The 18,619-nt window shown below is 44.1% G+C and overlaps 1 protein-coding gene across 10 annotated transcripts in view; it reads right to left on the reverse strand.

Moving 5' to 3' along the window:
* The window catches only part of LOC110498640 (type II inositol 3,4-bisphosphate 4-phosphatase), a 284,799-nt gene that overhangs the window by 172,338 nt on the left and 93,842 nt on the right, over positions 1–18,619 (reverse strand). For 4 of the 10 annotated variants that reach the window (XR_016488810.1, XR_005037659.2, XM_036954244.2 and 1 more), the window contains exons 5-6: positions 13,747–13,865; positions 4,458–4,574 (exon numbers count right to left, since the gene is read on the reverse strand). Coding sequence is in view for 6 of the 10 variants with exons in the window: in XM_036954244.2 (XP_036810139.2) it covers positions 4,458–4,574; positions 13,747–13,865 (236 nt within the window). In the remaining 4 variants the exon portion in view is untranslated. Of the gene's footprint in view, positions 1–4,457; positions 4,575–6,415; positions 6,694–10,203; positions 10,616–13,746; positions 13,866–14,206; positions 14,402–18,619 lie in introns of those variants that run through there. The other 6 variants (XM_090210357.1, XM_036954246.2, XM_090210360.1 and 3 more) reach the window with 5 other exon arrangements.

The following is an 18,619-nucleotide window of genomic DNA, read 5'->3' on the forward strand; positions in this document are numbered from 1 at the left end:
ACAACCGCCACTGACACGCGCACGCACGCGCACGATGTCTCTCTGGCTGTTTTGAGTGAATGGAAGTGTTGTGAGTGAGAACCCTGACAGGATGTCAGGCCCTAGTCAGGAGACAGTCTCCACAGCAAGGCAGAATATTCTGTCTGGTTTTATTCTGCTGCAATATTCCCTCAAAACTGCGCGTGTCCGTGGCGTGAAGAGACGTAAGAGATTGAACTTCACTGAATTCTCCACATTAGTTTCCATGCGCTATATGGATCAATGTTTTTCTCTGTGATCGAATCAATATTATATCAGCCCCTTTTCAATGCAACAACACAAAACAAATCTAACTTCGTAAGATTGAGTCTGTGATTTTGTTGTAGGCAGAGCACAGAGCGTAATGGTTCTATTGACAGGTAGCCCACAAGCGGTCCTTCGATCACCTGCAACAAATGCGCATTTCAGATCAGAGCGCAGAGCCGCACATGTGCACATTTGTTGATATTTTTGACTAGTTATAGCGAGTTATTAGCCCAGTTATAGGTAAGTATTGGTCAGCAATGGGGAGTTACTGCTTCCTACAAGAACACAAATCGTATAGGCTACATTTCAAGTTGTCTTTGAAAACCAAGTCAGGTGAAAATCTTGTTTATGCCTTAATTAATGGGGCAGTGTTGTATTTTTACACAGGCTTGAATATGGAAATAAGCCAATGGGCAGAGGGTAGTCTACATGCTATAATTCTCTGTGTGGTATTATATTTTCTAATGTGGTTTATTGTATCATACAAAAAGTATGAATTGATTCCCTGCATAGTGTAAAAATATTTGTAAAAGTCTGATGCAATGTAGGCCTGCATTGAACACAACCTATAGGCTACTGTAGGCTATATCATAGAAATCAAAAGCTATTTCCATGTGAAAATGTTAAGATGTGCTCCATTGGTTTTGTTAGTAGCCGCTTATATAGGCCTACATTATGCTCAAATATCCACAATAGCCTATTGGCTACTGTCTATAACTTTAAAGGTACAGCCTCAGTGTTCACTGTAAACGTGGGCCAGAAGTTGCACAGAAATCTGCTCCCAAGACCTGAAATTTGCTCAGTGCCCCAACAAATTAGAGGGAACATTGTTCTACTGTATTCTGATTATTATGGATGTTTTAAGAAATTGAATAAAGGATGATGCTTGTAAGGATGGTTGGATTTTACGATCAGGTTTGAAAGGAGAGGTTATAATGGACATCCAAGGACAGTAGCTGTACCAAAAATACCAAGATGATGTCTCAACAAGGTTCATGACTCCTCCCATTTGTGAGCGGTAAACAATGAAATTCACTTTATTTTCATCCTTCAACAAAGACAGACCAAAGAACCAGAACATTCTATAAAACCCATAGGCTCCAAAGCTGCCTGGACAATGAACTCCCGCCAACCATTCCCAGATATAGCTGTAACACAGCTTATGCCTTTACCAAGCATCTATAAAATATCTTTATATCCAGGCGTTAGCTGGTGTGGCCACGAACGAGTCAACATTCATTTTTAACAGAACTCTACCACTTGGGATACGCGACTGACTGCTTGACATGACCAGTGTCTAACCGAGTCTTACACGTCTTACACGTGAAGGTATTGTAGAGTTTGAACAGTGTTGGGGCTCACATAGGTGTAGTCTTCCATCAATATTACATGAAGACCTCAGAAGGAACTAGCTTGCATCATTTAGATCCCAGGCTTCAGGGGTTGTTAGCAAGTTGCTAACTTGCTATATTTTTTACAGAACAGTTGGATTCTAACTACTCTACAGTACCTGAGGCTCAGGAAGAGTGAAACAAACCTATTTTTCTAACCTGAGTGAAGTCCAGTTCGAGTTCTCTTTTTCAACTAACAGTTTATATACTTTTTTGTTCTCACGTGTAGGTGTGAAATACATGTTGTGATATCAGCAGTATGACAACATATATCCATTGTAGGGATTCTGATATAGCCACAAGTCAGAAGCATAAAGGGACTGAATGTATCCCATGTGTACTGTAGGTGTATGTAGCTGTGAGATACACGTTTACATAAGCTAGTTAACCATGTGGCATCTGTAACGCACTTTATAAACTGGGTGGTTCAAGCCCCGAATGCTGGTTGGCTTGAAAGCCGTGGCATATCAGAACGTACACGTATGACAAAACATTTATTGGTACTGTTGTAGTTACATTGCTACGCAGTTCACAATAGAAATAAGGTACCTCGGGGGTTGGTGGTACATTGCCAATATGCTAACGGTTGTATCTTGTCACTCTGCGTTCCGTCGTGCTTAAGAACAGCCCGTAGCTGTGGTATATTGGCCATATACAACACCCCCCCGGGCCTTATTGCTTAAATAGAACCCATACAATAGCTATGATGTCGCTGTTCCATATCTTTCTGTTCCCTCTGGTTCCAGTGCTCCAGGTAGTGCCGTCACAGTGCTGTAGTGGTAGCTAGTATATAGAATCCATACAACAGCTATGACATCATCGTGGAGTAAGTAACCCATAGCCTTAAAACTTCTTAGGGCTGAGATCCCGTTAACGGGATCGATATGACAACAGCCAGCGAAAGTGCAGGGCGCCAAATTCAAACAACAGAAATCTCATAATTAAAATTCCTGAAACATACAAGTATCTTATACCATTTTAAAGGTAACCTTGTTGTTAATCCCACCACAGTGTCCGATTTCAAATAGGCTTTACAGCGAAAACACCACAAACGATTATGTTAGGACAGAGCCAAGTCACAGAAAAACACAGCCATTTTTCCAGCCAAAGAGTGGAGTCACAAAAATCAGGAATAGAGATAGAATTAATCACTAACCTTTGATGATCTTCATCAGATGACACTCATAGGACTTCATGTATGTTTTGTTCCATAATGTACATATTTATATAAGAAAATCTCAGTATACATTGGCGCGTTATGTTCAGTAGTTCCAAAAACATCCATTGATTTTGCAGAGAGCCACAACAATTTACAGAAATACTTATTATAAATGTTGATGAAAATACAAGTGTTATACATGGAACTTTAGATAAACTTCTCCTTAATGCTGTGTCAGATTTAAAAAGATCTTTACGGAAAAAGCAAACCATGCAATAATCTGAGTACGGTGCTCAGAGACCCAACAAGCCAAAAAGATATCCACCATATTGTGCTGTCAACAGAAGTCAGAAATAACATTATAAATATTCACTTACCTTTGATGATCAGAATGCACTCCCAGGAATCCCAGTTCCACAATAAATGTTTGTTTTGTTCGATAATGTCCATCATTTATGTCCAAATAGCTACTTTTGTTAGCACGTTTTGTAAACAAATCCAAAGTCACGAAGCCCGTTCACAGACGAAATGTCAAAAAGTTCTGTTACAGTCCGAAGAAACATGTCAAATGATGTATAGAATCAATCTTTAGGATGTTTTTAACATAAATCCTCAATAATGTTCCAACCGGAGAATTCCTTTGTACGTGAGCTACCTCACACATGAACGAGCGTCATGAGCTTGTGGCACTCTGCCAGACCACAGACTCAAACAGCCCTTATGAGCCCCTCCTTTACAGTAGAAGCCTGAAACAAGTTTCTAAAGACGGCTGACATCTAGTGGAAGCCTTGGGAAGTGCAACATGACCAATATCCCACTGTATATTCAATAGGGAATGAGTTGAAAATCAACCAACCTCAGATTTCCCACTTCCTGGTTGGATTTTTTTCTCAGGTTTTTGCCTGCCATATGAGTTCTGTTATACTCACAGACATCATTCAAACAGTTTTAGAAACTTCAGAGTGTTTTCTATCCAATACTACTAATAATATGCATATATTAGCAACTGGGACTGAGTAGCAGGCTGTTTACTCTGGGCACCTTATTCATCCAAGCTACTCAATACTGCCCCCAGCCATAAGAAGCTAATTAATCCTTCATAGCCAGTATCCAAGGCAAGCCTAAAGTGTTTCATATTGGAGAACCCATTAGATGATTTGAAGGCGGTTTAAAAGGGTTCCGAACCAGAAGACCCAGACCGACCAACATTCAGAATTCCATGTCTAGAGCTATCCCCATTCTCATTGATCTCTGGGTATGTATTCCCATGGGAAGATCACCAAAGGCCTCGCTCTTGCTTTCAGATCTCCTTTGACCCAGTTCATGCCACAGACAGAACTCAATGTGAAGGCCTGTGACTTTACTTCAAATGCTTAACAACATGATAGATTACCCATACTTAAGGCCTCCCAACCTATGTTCTCTACCGCCCTGCAAGTGTTTGCAGCGCAGCCAGATGAAAAAAAACACACACAAAAGAAAGACATTCGACACGCACAGCAAAGAAAACAACAATTTGAGGCATTGCCCATTCTCCCCACACACACTCCTTACCCAGCACACACTCCCCCCGTACACACCCTCCCCCGTCAGCCCCTTCACACACTTAGCGGTTTACTTACATTGTCGCGGGCCTTGTCTCTCACATCGTAGACGGTGAGCTTGACTAGCGTCTCTGGGCTGGCAGGGTACTCCGGAGGGAAGGTCACCCCTGTCAGGAACAACGGGTCTCTGCTACCCTGAGAGAGGATGAGAAGGAACATGAGAGAGAGAAAGTGAGAGAGAGGGAGAAATAATATTACATTTGAAATGTCTTTATTCTTTTGGAACGTTTGTAAGTGTAATGTTCACTGCTCATTTTTTATTGTTTATTTCACTTTAGTTTATGATCTATTTCCCTTGCTTTGGCAATGTAAACATATGTTTCCCATGCCAATAAAGTACATGAATTGAAATTGAGAAGGAGAGTGTGTGGGTGGAGGGGAGAGGTGGAGAGAGAGAGAAAGGGATGAGTGAGCCAACAGCTGTGCTCAGTCTGCTTCTCTACTGCTCCTGGGTGTTAGCGCAATAAATGGAAGTCTATGGGTAGACTTCTCATAGACTTACAGTCTTTGCGCTACCGCTAGTTAGCATTGGTTCGCTAAACATCCTGTAATTTCCTTTATATTGGACACAAAGACATACATGGTATCCACAAGTTCATCTGACTCTGGGGAAGTAGATAACGGGCCTTATTACCAAAATCTCAAAATTATCTTAACCATTCAGAATGAATGCCTAAACTTAACCATGAAGTTGTTTTCTGTTTAAAGCCAATCCTTAACTTAACGATTCTGGAGTGAATGCCATTGGACATCTGATTCTGCAATGAGACTGTGAGAGCTTGTTGCCATAGAGGGCTGGTATTGTACACAGACACATGGATGCATGACCTCCGCTAGCCTAAACACACAAACACACCCAGGTTCCCACAAGACCCCAAGCACCATTGCCCCCCCTATGGGGCCCTAGGCCCGGCCAGGAGAGAGGCCTATGGAGCCTACTGTGACCTGGTATAATGTGTACCCTGACTGGGTCTGTTTATACCCTGGTGTAGTGAAGCTTTGCGTGTTCAAAGCAAACTGGTGTTTACATCAGGGGCTCCCCTTTTCCTGTTGCCCTGCCCTGATGGGTGGCTCTGGAACGCAGGCCCCCGGGACAGGCTGGACACACAGTCAGTGCCCACACACATTGACGCACGCGGACACACACACACACACTCAGAAAGCACACACTAAGAAAGCACACACTCAGCCCTGGTGCATCCCGTAAACACCCTAACGATAATCTGTCGACATGAAAAACGTCTCCACTGTCTCCAGTACTGCATTCCGCCGCAACGGTCGTCGGCTAGGAAAACCCAAATCGCTCAGATTAGTCACCTCAACAAAGGATCGATAGAAGCCTCCAGTCTGTTTACATGTCCCTTTATTGACTAGGAGGACATCCTTATCCAAGGTGACTAACAACTAACACATCTTAGCCTAACACAGTAAGCCCATTGATACAGTAGGGGAGTACTGGAGGGATATAGACTGTGGAAGGACCTGTGGTTACAGATCGGCAGCCAACACACGAGGCTACCCCAGGACAACCACGCGTTACACACCTCTGCAAACACACACACATACAGCTCTCTCCTCACGAGCCAACCTCTGCACAAACCCCTCTCCTCCCTTCTCCTCCCTAGTCTACTAGATGTTTTTATCCCCTGTATTAACACCAAGCAGTGGGAAAGAGAAAACAACACTAATCCATTGGCGAGTGCTCTACTCCCATGCTCTCAGTATACAGTGTTGCTCAGTACTGCCACCCAGATACCATGCTACTATGCTACCATGCTACCATGCTTTGAGGGGCATATGGGTATTCTGTAGCAGCACATTCACACACAATCTGGTACAGCCGGCAAAACAAGGGGAAATCAAAGACTCGCTGAGTGCTCACATGCGCGCACACACACACACACACACACACACACACACACCTCAAATTCCCTCGACAAGACATTCTGAACTGAATAGCCTTCTTTCATACTTACCAGCATGTTTGGCAACTCCATCTACAGCCAAATTCACACAGCGGTACAAACAGGTAGAGTGGAGGAGCAGCAGTAGTACTTCAGAGAGCAGTAGCTAGACAGTCAGTCAATGGGCCAGCCAGTCAGGCAGTATGTCTACGGCAGTAGGGGAGACAGCTGCGTATATAGACAGCGACGCCCCTCTCGGTGCCTTTGGGTTACAGACCTCCAAGGAATGGGCGAGGCATTACACTATTAGAGTGTGTGTGTGTGTGGAGGGTGTGTGTGTGTGTGTGTGTGGAGAGGGAGTATCGTCCCACGGCAGGAGACTCTCTCAGACAGTTGGCTCTCACCCATTCCCTTGACCCTCATCATATTTACACACACACACACACACACCTCGCTTCACTAGCATGACATGAAAGGCTTGTTTTATCCTACTGGGCACTTGGCCCCACAGCGTGCCATCAAATCCCTTTTTTGAGAAGGCCACTCCTGGGCCTTTGGCGGTAATGGCTTTCAGAATAAGATTTTCCCATAGACAAACAGATTACCGTGGGGCCTAAATGTCACCCTCTCTGTCCTGTCGGTCTCCTCTCTCAGAGGTACAGTATATAACCCACACCACTCTGGATGCTTAGAGACGGTGAGAGGGGATCTCCAATAGCATTTTAGCAGTGTTTACACTTGAGCCCAACATTTCTGATAGGACAGATTGATAGGACAGATTGCTTTGAAGTCTGTTGATATCTATTGCTTACATTTATATTTGTTTATTTAACTTTATGCCCAACGTTTCAAACAAAAGTAATTCAAATGAAAAAAAAGGTCTCTGTCATATAGGCTTCACACTGCCCCAAGATGGACTGTTTAGGATAAGGAAACACCTGCTCTGTAAGGCTTCAATAACACCCTGATCACATGTGTGGGGGTGAGAGAGATGGGGGGGGGGGGGGGGGGCAGCAGGTCACCAGTCTCCAGGCATAGCGGGAGCTGCCAGTCTGTCTCCAGGCATAGCGGGAGCTGCCAGTCTGTCTCCAGGCATAGCGGGAGCTGCCAGTCTGTCTCCAGGCATAGCGGGAGCTGCCAGTCTGTCTCCAGGCATAGCGGGAGCTGCCAGTCTGTCTCCCGGCATAGCGGGAGCTGCCAGTCTGTCTCCCGGCATAGCGGGAGCTGCCAGTCTGTCTCCCGGCATAGCGGGAGCTGCCAGTCTGTCTCCCGGCATAGCGGGAGCTGCCAGTCTGTCTCCCGGCATAGCGGGAGCTGCCAGTCTGTCTCCCGGCATAGCGGGAGCTGCCAGTCTGTCTCCCGGCATAGCGGGAGCTGCCAGTCTGTCTCCCGGCATAGCGGGAGCTGCCAGTCTGTCTCCCGGCATAGCGGGAGCTGCCAGTCTGTCTCCAGGCATAGCGGGAGCTGCCAGTCTGTCTCCAGGCATAGCGGGAGCTGCCAGTCTGTCTCCAGGCATAGCGGGAGCTGCCAGTCTGTCTCCAGGCATAGCGGGAGCTGCCAGTCTGTCTCCAGGCATAGCGGGAGCTGCCAGTCTGTCTCCAGGCATAGCGGGAGCTGCCAGTCTGTCTCCAGGCATAGTGGTAGCTGCCAGTCTGGTAAGACCCAGCTGTTGGACAGCAGGGCCTCTGGGAACAATACACGGCAGCCGGCCTGTCTCCGACATTTTCACACTTCATACACAGACATGAGTGTGAGCATGCACACACACGCATGCACACACACACACACACACACGCGCACACACACACACACACACACACGCGCACACACACACATGCGCGCGCACGCGCACACACACACACACACACACACACACACACACACACACACACAGGGCCTTTCCCATTTTAACCGGAGAGGTCAATGAAGGAACAGCTGCAGCACTGAGGAATGATGGACAGACAGACAGAGCTCAATTAAACAATGTAGTACAGGGACTCCCTATGGCTGGCCACACACTGCCTGTTTAGTGTTATTGTTGAGTCTTACTGTAAAACCATTCCTGGTGCTATTTGTTCTCGTCTATTATCCTTTGAAAATAAATTCAGTGGGGCAAAAAAGTATTTAGTCAGCCACCAATTGTGCAAGTTCCCCCACTTAAAAAGATGAGAAAGGCCTGTAATTTTCATCATAGGTACGCTTCAACTATGACAGACAAAATGAGAAAAAAAATCCAGAAAATCACATTGTAGGATTTTTAATGAATTTATTTGCAAATTATGGTGGAAAATAAGTATTTGGTCACCTACAAACAAGCAACATTTCTGGCTCTCACAGACCTGTAACTTCTACTTTAAGAGGCTCCTCTGTCCTCCACTCGTTACCTGTATTAATGGCACCTGTTTGAACTTGTTATCAGTATAAAAGACACCTGTCCACAACCTCAAACAGTCACACTCCAAACTCCACTATGGCTGAATCTGCAATAGGTAAGCAGCTTGGTTTGAAGAAATCAGCTGTGGGAGCAATTATTAGGAAATGAAAGACATACAAGACCACTGATAATCTCCCTCGATCTGGGGCTCCACGCAAGATCTCACCCCGTGGGGTCAAATTGATCACAAGAACGGTGAGCAAAAATCCCAGAACCACACGGGGGGACCTAGTGAATGACCTGCAGAGAGCTGGGACCAACGTAACAAAGTATTCCAACAGTAAAACACTACGCCGCTAAGGGCCTCAAATCCTACAGTGCCAGACGTGTCCCCCTGCTTAAGCCAGTACATGTCCAGGCCCGTCTGAAGTTTGCTAGAGAGCATTTGGATGATCCAGAAGAAGATTGGGAGAATGTCATATGGTCAGATGAAACCAAAATATAACTTTTTGGTAAAAACTTAACTCTTCGTGTTTGGAGGACAAAGAATGCTGAGTTGCATCCAAAGAACACCATACCTACTGTGAAGCATGGGGGTGGAAACATCATGCTTTGGGGCTGTTTTTTTGCAAAGGGACCAGGACGACTGATCCGTGTAAAGGAAAGAATGAATGGGTTCATGTATCGTGAGATTTTGAGTGAAAACCTCCTTCCATCAGCAAGGGCATTGAAGATGAAACGTGGCTGGGTCTTTCAGCATGACAATGATCCCAAACACACCGCCCGGGCAATGAAGGAGTGGCTTCGCAAGAAGCATTTCAAGGTCCTGGAGTGGCCTAGCCAGTCTCCAGATCTCAACCCCATAGAAAATCTTTGGAGGGAGTTGAAAGTCCATGTTGCCCAGCAAAGGCCCCAAAACATCACTGCTCTAGAGGAGATCTGCATGGAGGAATGGGCCAAAATACTAGCAACAGTGTGTGAAAACCTTGTGAAGACTTACAGAAAACGTTTGACCTCTGTCATTGCCAACAAAGGGTATATAACAAAGTATTGAGATAAACTTTTGTTATTGACCAAATACTTATTTTCCACCATAATTTGCAAATAAATTCATAAAAAATCCTACAATGTGATTTTCTGGATTTTTTTCCCTCATTTTGTCTGTCATAGTTGAAGTGTACCTATGATGAAAATGACAGGCCTCTCTCATCTTTTTAAGTGGGAGAACTTGCACAATTGGTGGCTGACTAAATACTTTTTTGCCCCACTGTACAAGTTGATCCCGCAAAAAATCCCTATCAGTGTTCAGTGATACGTAATGAATTAGAGAGACTAGTCATTCCAATACATCGACCAGTCAGAAACAGAATTTACACTGCGTCTGGTTCAATATGTACAATACCATGCGACTGTAAATCCAGAGACACGTCTACAGTATGATCAGAAGCGATCTCCACGGCTACACACATACAGTATCCATACGTACCCTCCTTTTGAGAAGCCGAAAGCAACAGTCCATGTTGTTCTCAGATCCCTCTCCAAAGCAAGAGTCACATTACAGCTATGGAATCACACTAGTCCTGCAGCTGTGCCGTACTGTACTGCTAACTGCTGTACCACATCCTGTGTTTTCCACTTGGACCCAGACCCAGAGTGAGTGGAGGACGAGGACTCCTTTTAATTTCTATGGCGTTTCTACAGTAAGAGACGAAGGGACTGTCTTGAAAACAGTAAATCTTCCTGTTGCTTAATCAGCTAGATAAGAGAGAGATTAAACCCGTCTTTGTGTTCTCTCACATGAGCCCTCAGTCTGTGACGGAGAGGAGGGGGGAAGAAAGGGAAAGACGAGTGACTGATTTGTTGAGGTGTGTGTGTGGTGTGTGTGTGTGTGTGTGTGTGTGTGTGTGTGTGTGTGTGTGTGTGTGTGTGCGTGCGTGCGTGCGTGCGTGCGTGCGTGCGTGCGTGCGTGCGTGCGTGTGTGTGTGTAATGGTGGAAAATGACTCAAGTAAAAGTGAAAGTCACCCATTAAAATTGTTTTAAAAGTGTTTGGTTTTAAATATACTTAACTATCAAAAGTAAATGTAATTGCTAAAATATACTCAAGTATTAATTTTAAATAATTTCAAATTCCTTATATTAAGCAAACCAGACGGCACAATTTGGTTTTTTAATTTACAAATAGCCAGGGGCACACTCCAACACCATTTACATGATTTATTATTTTTACTTAATTAAGTACTTTACACCAGTGTGTGTGTGTGTGTGTGTGTGTGTGTGTGTGTGTGTGTGTATGTGTGTGTGTGTTCTAGGTGGTTATTCCAGCCCGGGACAGATGTTGCCGCCCCGAAAACACTTGTGCTCTTGTTGCCATGGTAATGACACTCCAGCTCTGAGGGCAATAAAATAGGCATGCCAGAGGTCGGAGGGCACTTCCGTGAGACTGTATGGAGCGCAGAGACTCAACACACACACACACACACACAGTGGGCACACGCAAACAGTCTGCTACTGCAGTTGACTGACTGATAGTCAGATTGAGACAGGTAGAGGGCTCTAACCACAAATCAGAGAGAAAGACAGAGAGATAACATGTTTTCCATGCCAATAAAGCCCTTGAATTGAGACAGAGATAGAGAGAATGAGAAAGAGAGGGAGGGGTAGGGAGGGAACAAAATAGAGCAAGCAAATGAGAGAGAGAAAGACTTACCAGGCTGACTACACCGCTCGCGTTAGAAATCTATATTATTCAATTATTGCACCCACACTGCTTGCGCGCGCCACCGAGCGTCTGCGTTGCCAAGGGCTAAAATAGAAGTCAGTTCTATTTCTGACACAGATCACACTGCAAGTCCTGCCTCTCCCATCTCCTCATTGGTTTATAGAAGCAGGTACCCACAAGCCATCTCCTCATTGGTTATACCCACGTGGGTGACTGAAGACGAACGAGGTCAGTGGTGGTAATGCATCTAATTTATGAAAGTTACCAATCGCAATATGAAGTCAAGAGAAGAAAAGGCCTGGACGGATGAGAGATGACTAGATTCAATTTGGTTGACCATTTTATGTGTGGATTAATTGGTGGAGTAGAGGACCTCGTGCATTTCAGGTAAAATACCTCAATGTTTATATTTGGTTTCTCAAATGATTGCCTCGCCTGGTTCACCAACTACTTCTCTGATAGAGTTCAGTGTGTCAAATCAGAGGGTCTGCTGTCCGGACCTCTGGCAGTCTCTATGGACCGACTCTCTTCTCTGTATACATCAATGAGGTCGCTCTTGCTGCTGGTGAGTCTCTGATCCACCTCTACGCAGACGACACCATTCTGTATACTTCTGGCCCTTCTTTGGACACTATGTTAACAACCCTCCAGGCAAGCTTCAATGCCATACAACTCTCCTTCCGTGGCCTCCAATTGCTCTTAAATACAAGTAAAACTAAATGCATGCTCTTCAACCGATCGCTACCTGTACCTACCCGCCTGTCCAACATTACTACTCTGGACGGCTCTGACTTAGAATACGTGGACAACTACAAATACTTAGGTGTCTGGTTAGACTGTAAACTCTCCTTCCAGACCCATATCAAACATCTCCAATCCAAAGTTAAATCTAGAATTGGCTTCATATTTCGCAACAAAGCATCCTTCACTCATGCTGCCAAACATACCCTTGTAAAACTGACCATCCTACCAATCCTCGACTTTGGCGATGTCATTTACAAAATAGCCTCCAATACCCTACTCAACAAATTGGATGCAGTCTATCACAGTGCAATCCGTTTTGTCACCAAAGCCCCATATACTACCCACCATTGCGACCTGTACGCTCTCGTTGGCTGGCCCTCGCTTCATACTCGTCGCCAAACCCACTGGCTCCATGTCATCTACAAGACCCTGCTAGGTAAAATCCCCCCTTATCTCAGCTCGCTGGTCACCATTGCATCTCCCACCTGTAGCACACGCTCCAGCAGGTATATCTCTCTAGTCACCCCCAAAACCAATTCTTTCTTTGGCCGCCTCTCCTTCCAGTTCTCCTCTGCCAATGACTGGAACGAACTACAAAAATCTCTGAAACTGGAAACACTTATCTCCCTCACTAGCTTTAAGCACCAACTGTCAGAGCAGCTCACAGATTACTGCACCTGTACATAGCCCACCTATAATTTAGCCCAAACAACTACCTCTTTCCCTACTGTATTTAATTTATTTATTTATTTTGCTCCTTTGCACCCCATTATTTTTATTTATACTTTGCACATTCTCCCATTGCAAATCTACCATTCCAGTGTTTTACTTGCTATATTGTATTTACTTTGCCACCATGGCCTTTTTGCCTTTACCTCCCTTATCTCACCTCATTTGTTCACATCGTATATAGACTTGTTTATACTGTATTATTGACTGTATGTTTGTTTTACTCCATGTGTAACTCTGTGTCGTATGTGTCGAACTGCTTTGCTTTATCTTGGCCAGGTCGCAGTTGTAAATGAGAACTTGTTCTCAACTTGCCTACCTGGTTAAATAAAGGTGAAATAAATAAAAAAAATAAAAAAATTAAAAAAAATATCCCAGGACGAATTAACTACCAACAACAAGCTAGCTAAATAGGACAAATTAGCTAGCAAGTGCAAGCTAGCTAACTAGCTAAATTGCCATAAATATTTACTCCTTTTTGGCCTGTCCCCAAATTAATATAATTGGTTCAGAGTTTGTTTTGATATTTTAACCTCCGTGTCGTGATCACATTTGGTGTGGGGGGACAAAATACATTTATACACGATGGCACACGCGCGCAGCCGGTTTGGGTTCCATGTTAACCACAACAGTAATAACAACTTAGACCCAGGGAACCAGAGCGACCCTTTAACAGTAAAAATAACAAACACCGGCAGAGAAAGGGAGTGAGATACCAAAGGAGTGTGTGTGAGAGAGAACGAGAGAGTGAAAAGGAGGGGAGGTAGCTGCATTAAGTGTCTTGTGAAAGGGTGTGTGTGTGTATATATGTGTCAGTGCATATGCGTGTGCCTTACCTCTACTATCTCTGTGCAGGCGTGGGAGACCAGGTATTGTTCCCGGGGGTCGATGACAGCAACCTGGACTAGAGCATTGGGCTTCCTGTCTCTGCCAGAGCCAATCAGATCCCTGCACTCTGGAGAAGGGGAGGCCACACACATACACAGAGAGAGAGAGAGAAAGCGTGGGGGAGGAGAGAGAAAGATGGAGCAGAGAGAGAGAGTTGATGAAAGGGGGAGGGCAGAGAGAGAGGACAGTCAGTATAGTACATTCCCTGAGTAAAACCCCAACATCAAACAACACAAGGTTGAATAGAAAGGACAAAAGGGAAAGGGAAAGGAGAGGAAGGAGGAGGGAAATCACCATGACCCCACCATTCCCAGGGCATGAGGTGAGAGTGGTGGAAGGATTTTTTTAAAACTATTTCTTAGGGAGGTATCCTCACTATACAGGAAATGGGAAGTCATATGTCCTTACTTCTGGAAAGCAGCTTGTCTCCTGAGACCCAGTCGTCAAACTAACATGGCTGCCAGTCAGAGTCTTCTCTCTTCCTTCTTCCCTCAGCTGAGTGAGTGTGCTGAGGACTGTCCGTTTTATTAGGATTTAATGTTTGTCAGTGAAACCCCTGGTTAGTCCCTAGTTCCTCCAGGCTTCCTGTTTGACAGGAAGACTGGGACGAGGGGAGGCGAGGGGATGGGGGAGGCTAGGCCATCATAGGAAACCAACACTTCCTGTCCAGGAATGGTCCCTCCCTTTCTGTCTCAGTATGAGGCTGTGGTCACCAGTATTTAATGTAAAGTGATATTGGACGATACATGTAGATATTGAAGTAACCACAAAGAGCCATATGCTGTCACTGAATGGTTGAAAATCTGACTACAGTGCTCTAGGACTACTAGACAGGGTGTAATACAGTGCTCTAGGACTACTAGACAGGGTGGGATATCTGACTACAGTGCTCTAGGACTACTAGACAGGGTGGAATATCTGACTACAGTGCTCTAGGACTACTAGACAGGGTGGAATATCTGACTACAGTGCTCTAGGACTACTAGACAGGGTGGGATATCTGACTACAGTGCTCTAGGACTACTAGACAGGGTGGAATATCTGACTACAGTGCTCTAGGACTACTAGACAGGGTGTAATATCAGACTACAGTGCTCTAGGACTACTAGACAGGGTGGAATATCTGACTACAGTGCTCTAGGACTACTGGACAGGGTGTAATATCTGACTACAGTGCTCTAGGACTACTAGACAGGGTGTAATATCTGACTACAGTGCTCTAGGACTACTAGACAGGGTGTAATATCTGACTACCGTGCTCTAGGACTACTAGACAGGGTGGAATATCTGACTACAGTGCTCTAGGACTACTAGACAGGGTGTAATATCTGACTACAGTGCTCTAGGACTACTAGACAGGGTGTAATATCTGACTACAGTGCTCTAGGACTACTAGACAGGGTGGAATATCTGACTACAGTGCTCTAGGACTACTAGACAGGGTGGAATATCTGACTACAGTGCTCTAGGACTACTAGACAGGGTGGAATATCTGACTACAGTGCTCTAGGACTACTAGACAGGGTGGAATATCTGACTACAGTGCTCTAGGCTACTAGACAGGGTGGAATATCTGACTACAGTGCTCTAGGACTACTAGACAGGGTGGAATATCTGACTACAGTGCTCTATGACTACTAGACAGGGTGGAATATCTGACTACAGTGCTCTAGGACTACAGGGTGAGACATCTGAATCAGGACATTGGACCATGTCCAAATGGTGCACTTTATCCAACTAGCAACATTCTGGCAGACAAACAAGAATTGATCCGCTCTGCAAATGCGTTGTCACTATAGCACATTGTTTAGTGAAATCGTAACCCCGAGTAACATTACTCAATAGAACAAAAATCAATAAAAGCAGCAAAATATGACAGAAGGTTGTTCTTTTTCTGTGTAATTCCCCCTCGGAGGGTCGATTTTACAGAATAAGCAACTGTACGGGCACAGAAAATAAAAAGGCTACAACAAGGGAGAATTGAAGAAGAGTCAAGAGGAAGCTACAGGAGTTAATGGGCTAACTCTGTATGAATGGTGCTAAGGCATAAAACTGTCTTTGCTGTAAAGACCTTTGCTTCCTTGATGTACTGGAGTCTCAGTGAACTGGTCCATCTAGCATTCTCTGATCTTTGGAGGATGAGAGTGTGAGAGACACGGGGCTATGCACTGGGACACACACCAAGACAACGGGTTCACTCTGTAGAATGGAATCTCTTCCTTAGTTGAGTTATACCATACTGCAAGAAGTAGATGTACAGTTGAATGCAGGCAGAAACATGCACGGACACACACATATGCATACATGCAAGCACTTACGACTCACATATGCATGCATGCAAGGACGACACACACACACACACACACACACACACACACGTTTGTTGGCCTTATGTAATTTGCTGCAAGTATCTTGTGTATTTCTACCTACATTAGAATTCTGATCGGCTTGTCAAGGTGAAAGTCGTCACCTTGACTGGTCTACGAACACAAACAAAGTCAAATTCAAGCGGTATTTGTCACCCAGTTTGTGTGTGCGAGAGGAAAGGGAAAACAGTGTTTTAGCATTTAGCCGAGCCTCTCTGCTGAGAAATGGGATGTCAGAACAACGTAACACTGTTCTGGTTGAAGCTTTCACACACGGTCAAGGTCAAATTCAAGGTCAAACATCAAAATGGTCTCATTAGAAAACAGCTAAAATAGTGACATTCAACGATTGTATATAGATAGATACACAGTTGAAGTCGGAAGTTTACATACACTTAGGTTGGAGTCATTAAAACTTGTTTTTCAACCACTCCACAAATTTCTTGTTAACAAACTATAGTTTTGACAAGTCGGTTAGGACATCTACTTTGTGCATGACAAGTAATTTTTCCAACAATTGTTTACAGGCAGATTATTTCACTTATAATTCACTGTATCACAATTCCAGTGGGTCAAACGTTTACATGCACTAAGTTGACTGAGCCTTTAAACAGCTTGGAAAGTTCCAGAAAATTATGTCATGGCTTTAGAAGCTTCTGATAGGCTAATTGACATAATTTTGAGTGAATTGGAAGGGTACCTGTGGATGTATTTCACAGCCTACCTTCAAACTCAGTGCCTCTTTGCATGACATCATGGGAAAATGAAAAGAAATCAGCCAAGACCTGAGAAAAAAAATGGAGACCTCCACAAGTCTGGTTCATCCTTGGGAGCAATTTCCAAATGCCTGAAGGTACCACGTTCATCTGTACAAACAATAGTACACAAGTATAAACACCATGGGACCACGCAGCCGTCATACCGCTCAGGAAGGAGACGCATTCTGTCTCCTAGAGATGAACATACTTTGGTGTGAAAAGTGCCCAAACAATCCCAGAACAACAGCAAAGTACCTTGTGAAGATGCTGAAGGAAGGTACAAAAGCATCTATATCCACAGTAAAACGAGTTCTATATCGACATAACCTGAAAAGCCACTCAGCCAGGAAGAAGCCACTGCTCCAAAACCGCCATAAAACAAGCCAGACTACGATTTGCAACTGCACATTGGGACAAAGATCGTACTTTTTGGAGAAATGTCCTCTGGTCTGATGAAACAAAAATCCTTCGCTCTACTATTATTCTGACATTTCACATTCTTAAAATAAAGTGGTGATCCTAACTGACCTAAGACAGGGAATTTTTACTTGGATAACATGTCAGGAATTGTGAAAAACGGAGTTTAAATGTATTTCGCTAAGGTGTATGTAAACTTCCGACTTCAACTGTAGACATATATTTATATATTTATATATAAATATATATAAATAAAAGCCTAGGAAACACACACACATACATATATATATATATATATATACATACAGTGCCTTGCGAAAGTATTCGGCCCCCTTGAACTTTGCAACCTTTTGCCACATTTCAGGCTTCAAACATAAAGATATAAAACTGTTTTTTTTGTGAAGAATCAACAACAAGTGGGACACAATCATGAAGTGGAACGACATTTATTGGATATTTCAAACTTTTTTAACAAATCAAAAACTGAAAAATTGGGCGTGCAAAATTATTCAGCCCCCTTAAGTTAATACTTTGTAGCGCCACCTTTTGCTGCGATTACAGCTGTATGTCGCTTGGGGTATGTCTCTATCAGTTTTGCACATCGAGAGACTGACATTTTTTCCCATTCCTCCTTGCAAAACAGCTCGAGCTCAGTGAGGTTGGATGGAGAGCATTTGTGAACAGCAGTTTTCAGTTCTTTCCACAGATTCTCGATTGGATTCAGGTCTGGACTTTGACTTGGCCATTCTAACACCTGGATATGTTTATTTTTGAACCATTCCATTGTAGATTTTGCTTTATGTTTTGGATCATTGTCTTGTTGGAAGACAAATCTCCGTCCCAGTCTCAGGTCTTTTGCAGACTCCATCAGGTTTTCTTCCAGAATGGTCCTGTATTTGGCTCCATCCATCTTCCCATCAATTTTAACCATCTTCCCTGTCCCTGCTGAAGAAAATCAGGCCCAAACCATGATGCTGCCACCACCATGTTTGACAGTGGGGATGGTGTGAGCTGTGTTGCTTTTACGCCAAACATAACGTTTTGCATTGTTGCCAAAAAGTTCAATTTTGGTTTCATCTGACCAGAGCACCTTCTTCCACATGTTTGGTGTGTCTCCCAGGTGGCTTGTGAAAAACTTTAAACGACACTTTTTATGGATATCTTTAAGAAATGGCTTTCTTCTTGCCACTCTTCCATAAAGGCCAGATTTGTGCAATATACAACTGATTGTTGTCCTATGGACAGAGTCTCCCACCTCAGCTGTAGATCTCTGCAGTTCA

This window comes from Oncorhynchus mykiss, chromosome 19 (genome assembly GCF_057628025.1).
Source record: "Oncorhynchus mykiss isolate SJ-2025 chromosome 19, ASM5762802v1, whole genome shotgun sequence".
Taxonomy (NCBI): domain Eukaryota; kingdom Metazoa; phylum Chordata; class Actinopteri; order Salmoniformes; family Salmonidae; genus Oncorhynchus; species Oncorhynchus mykiss.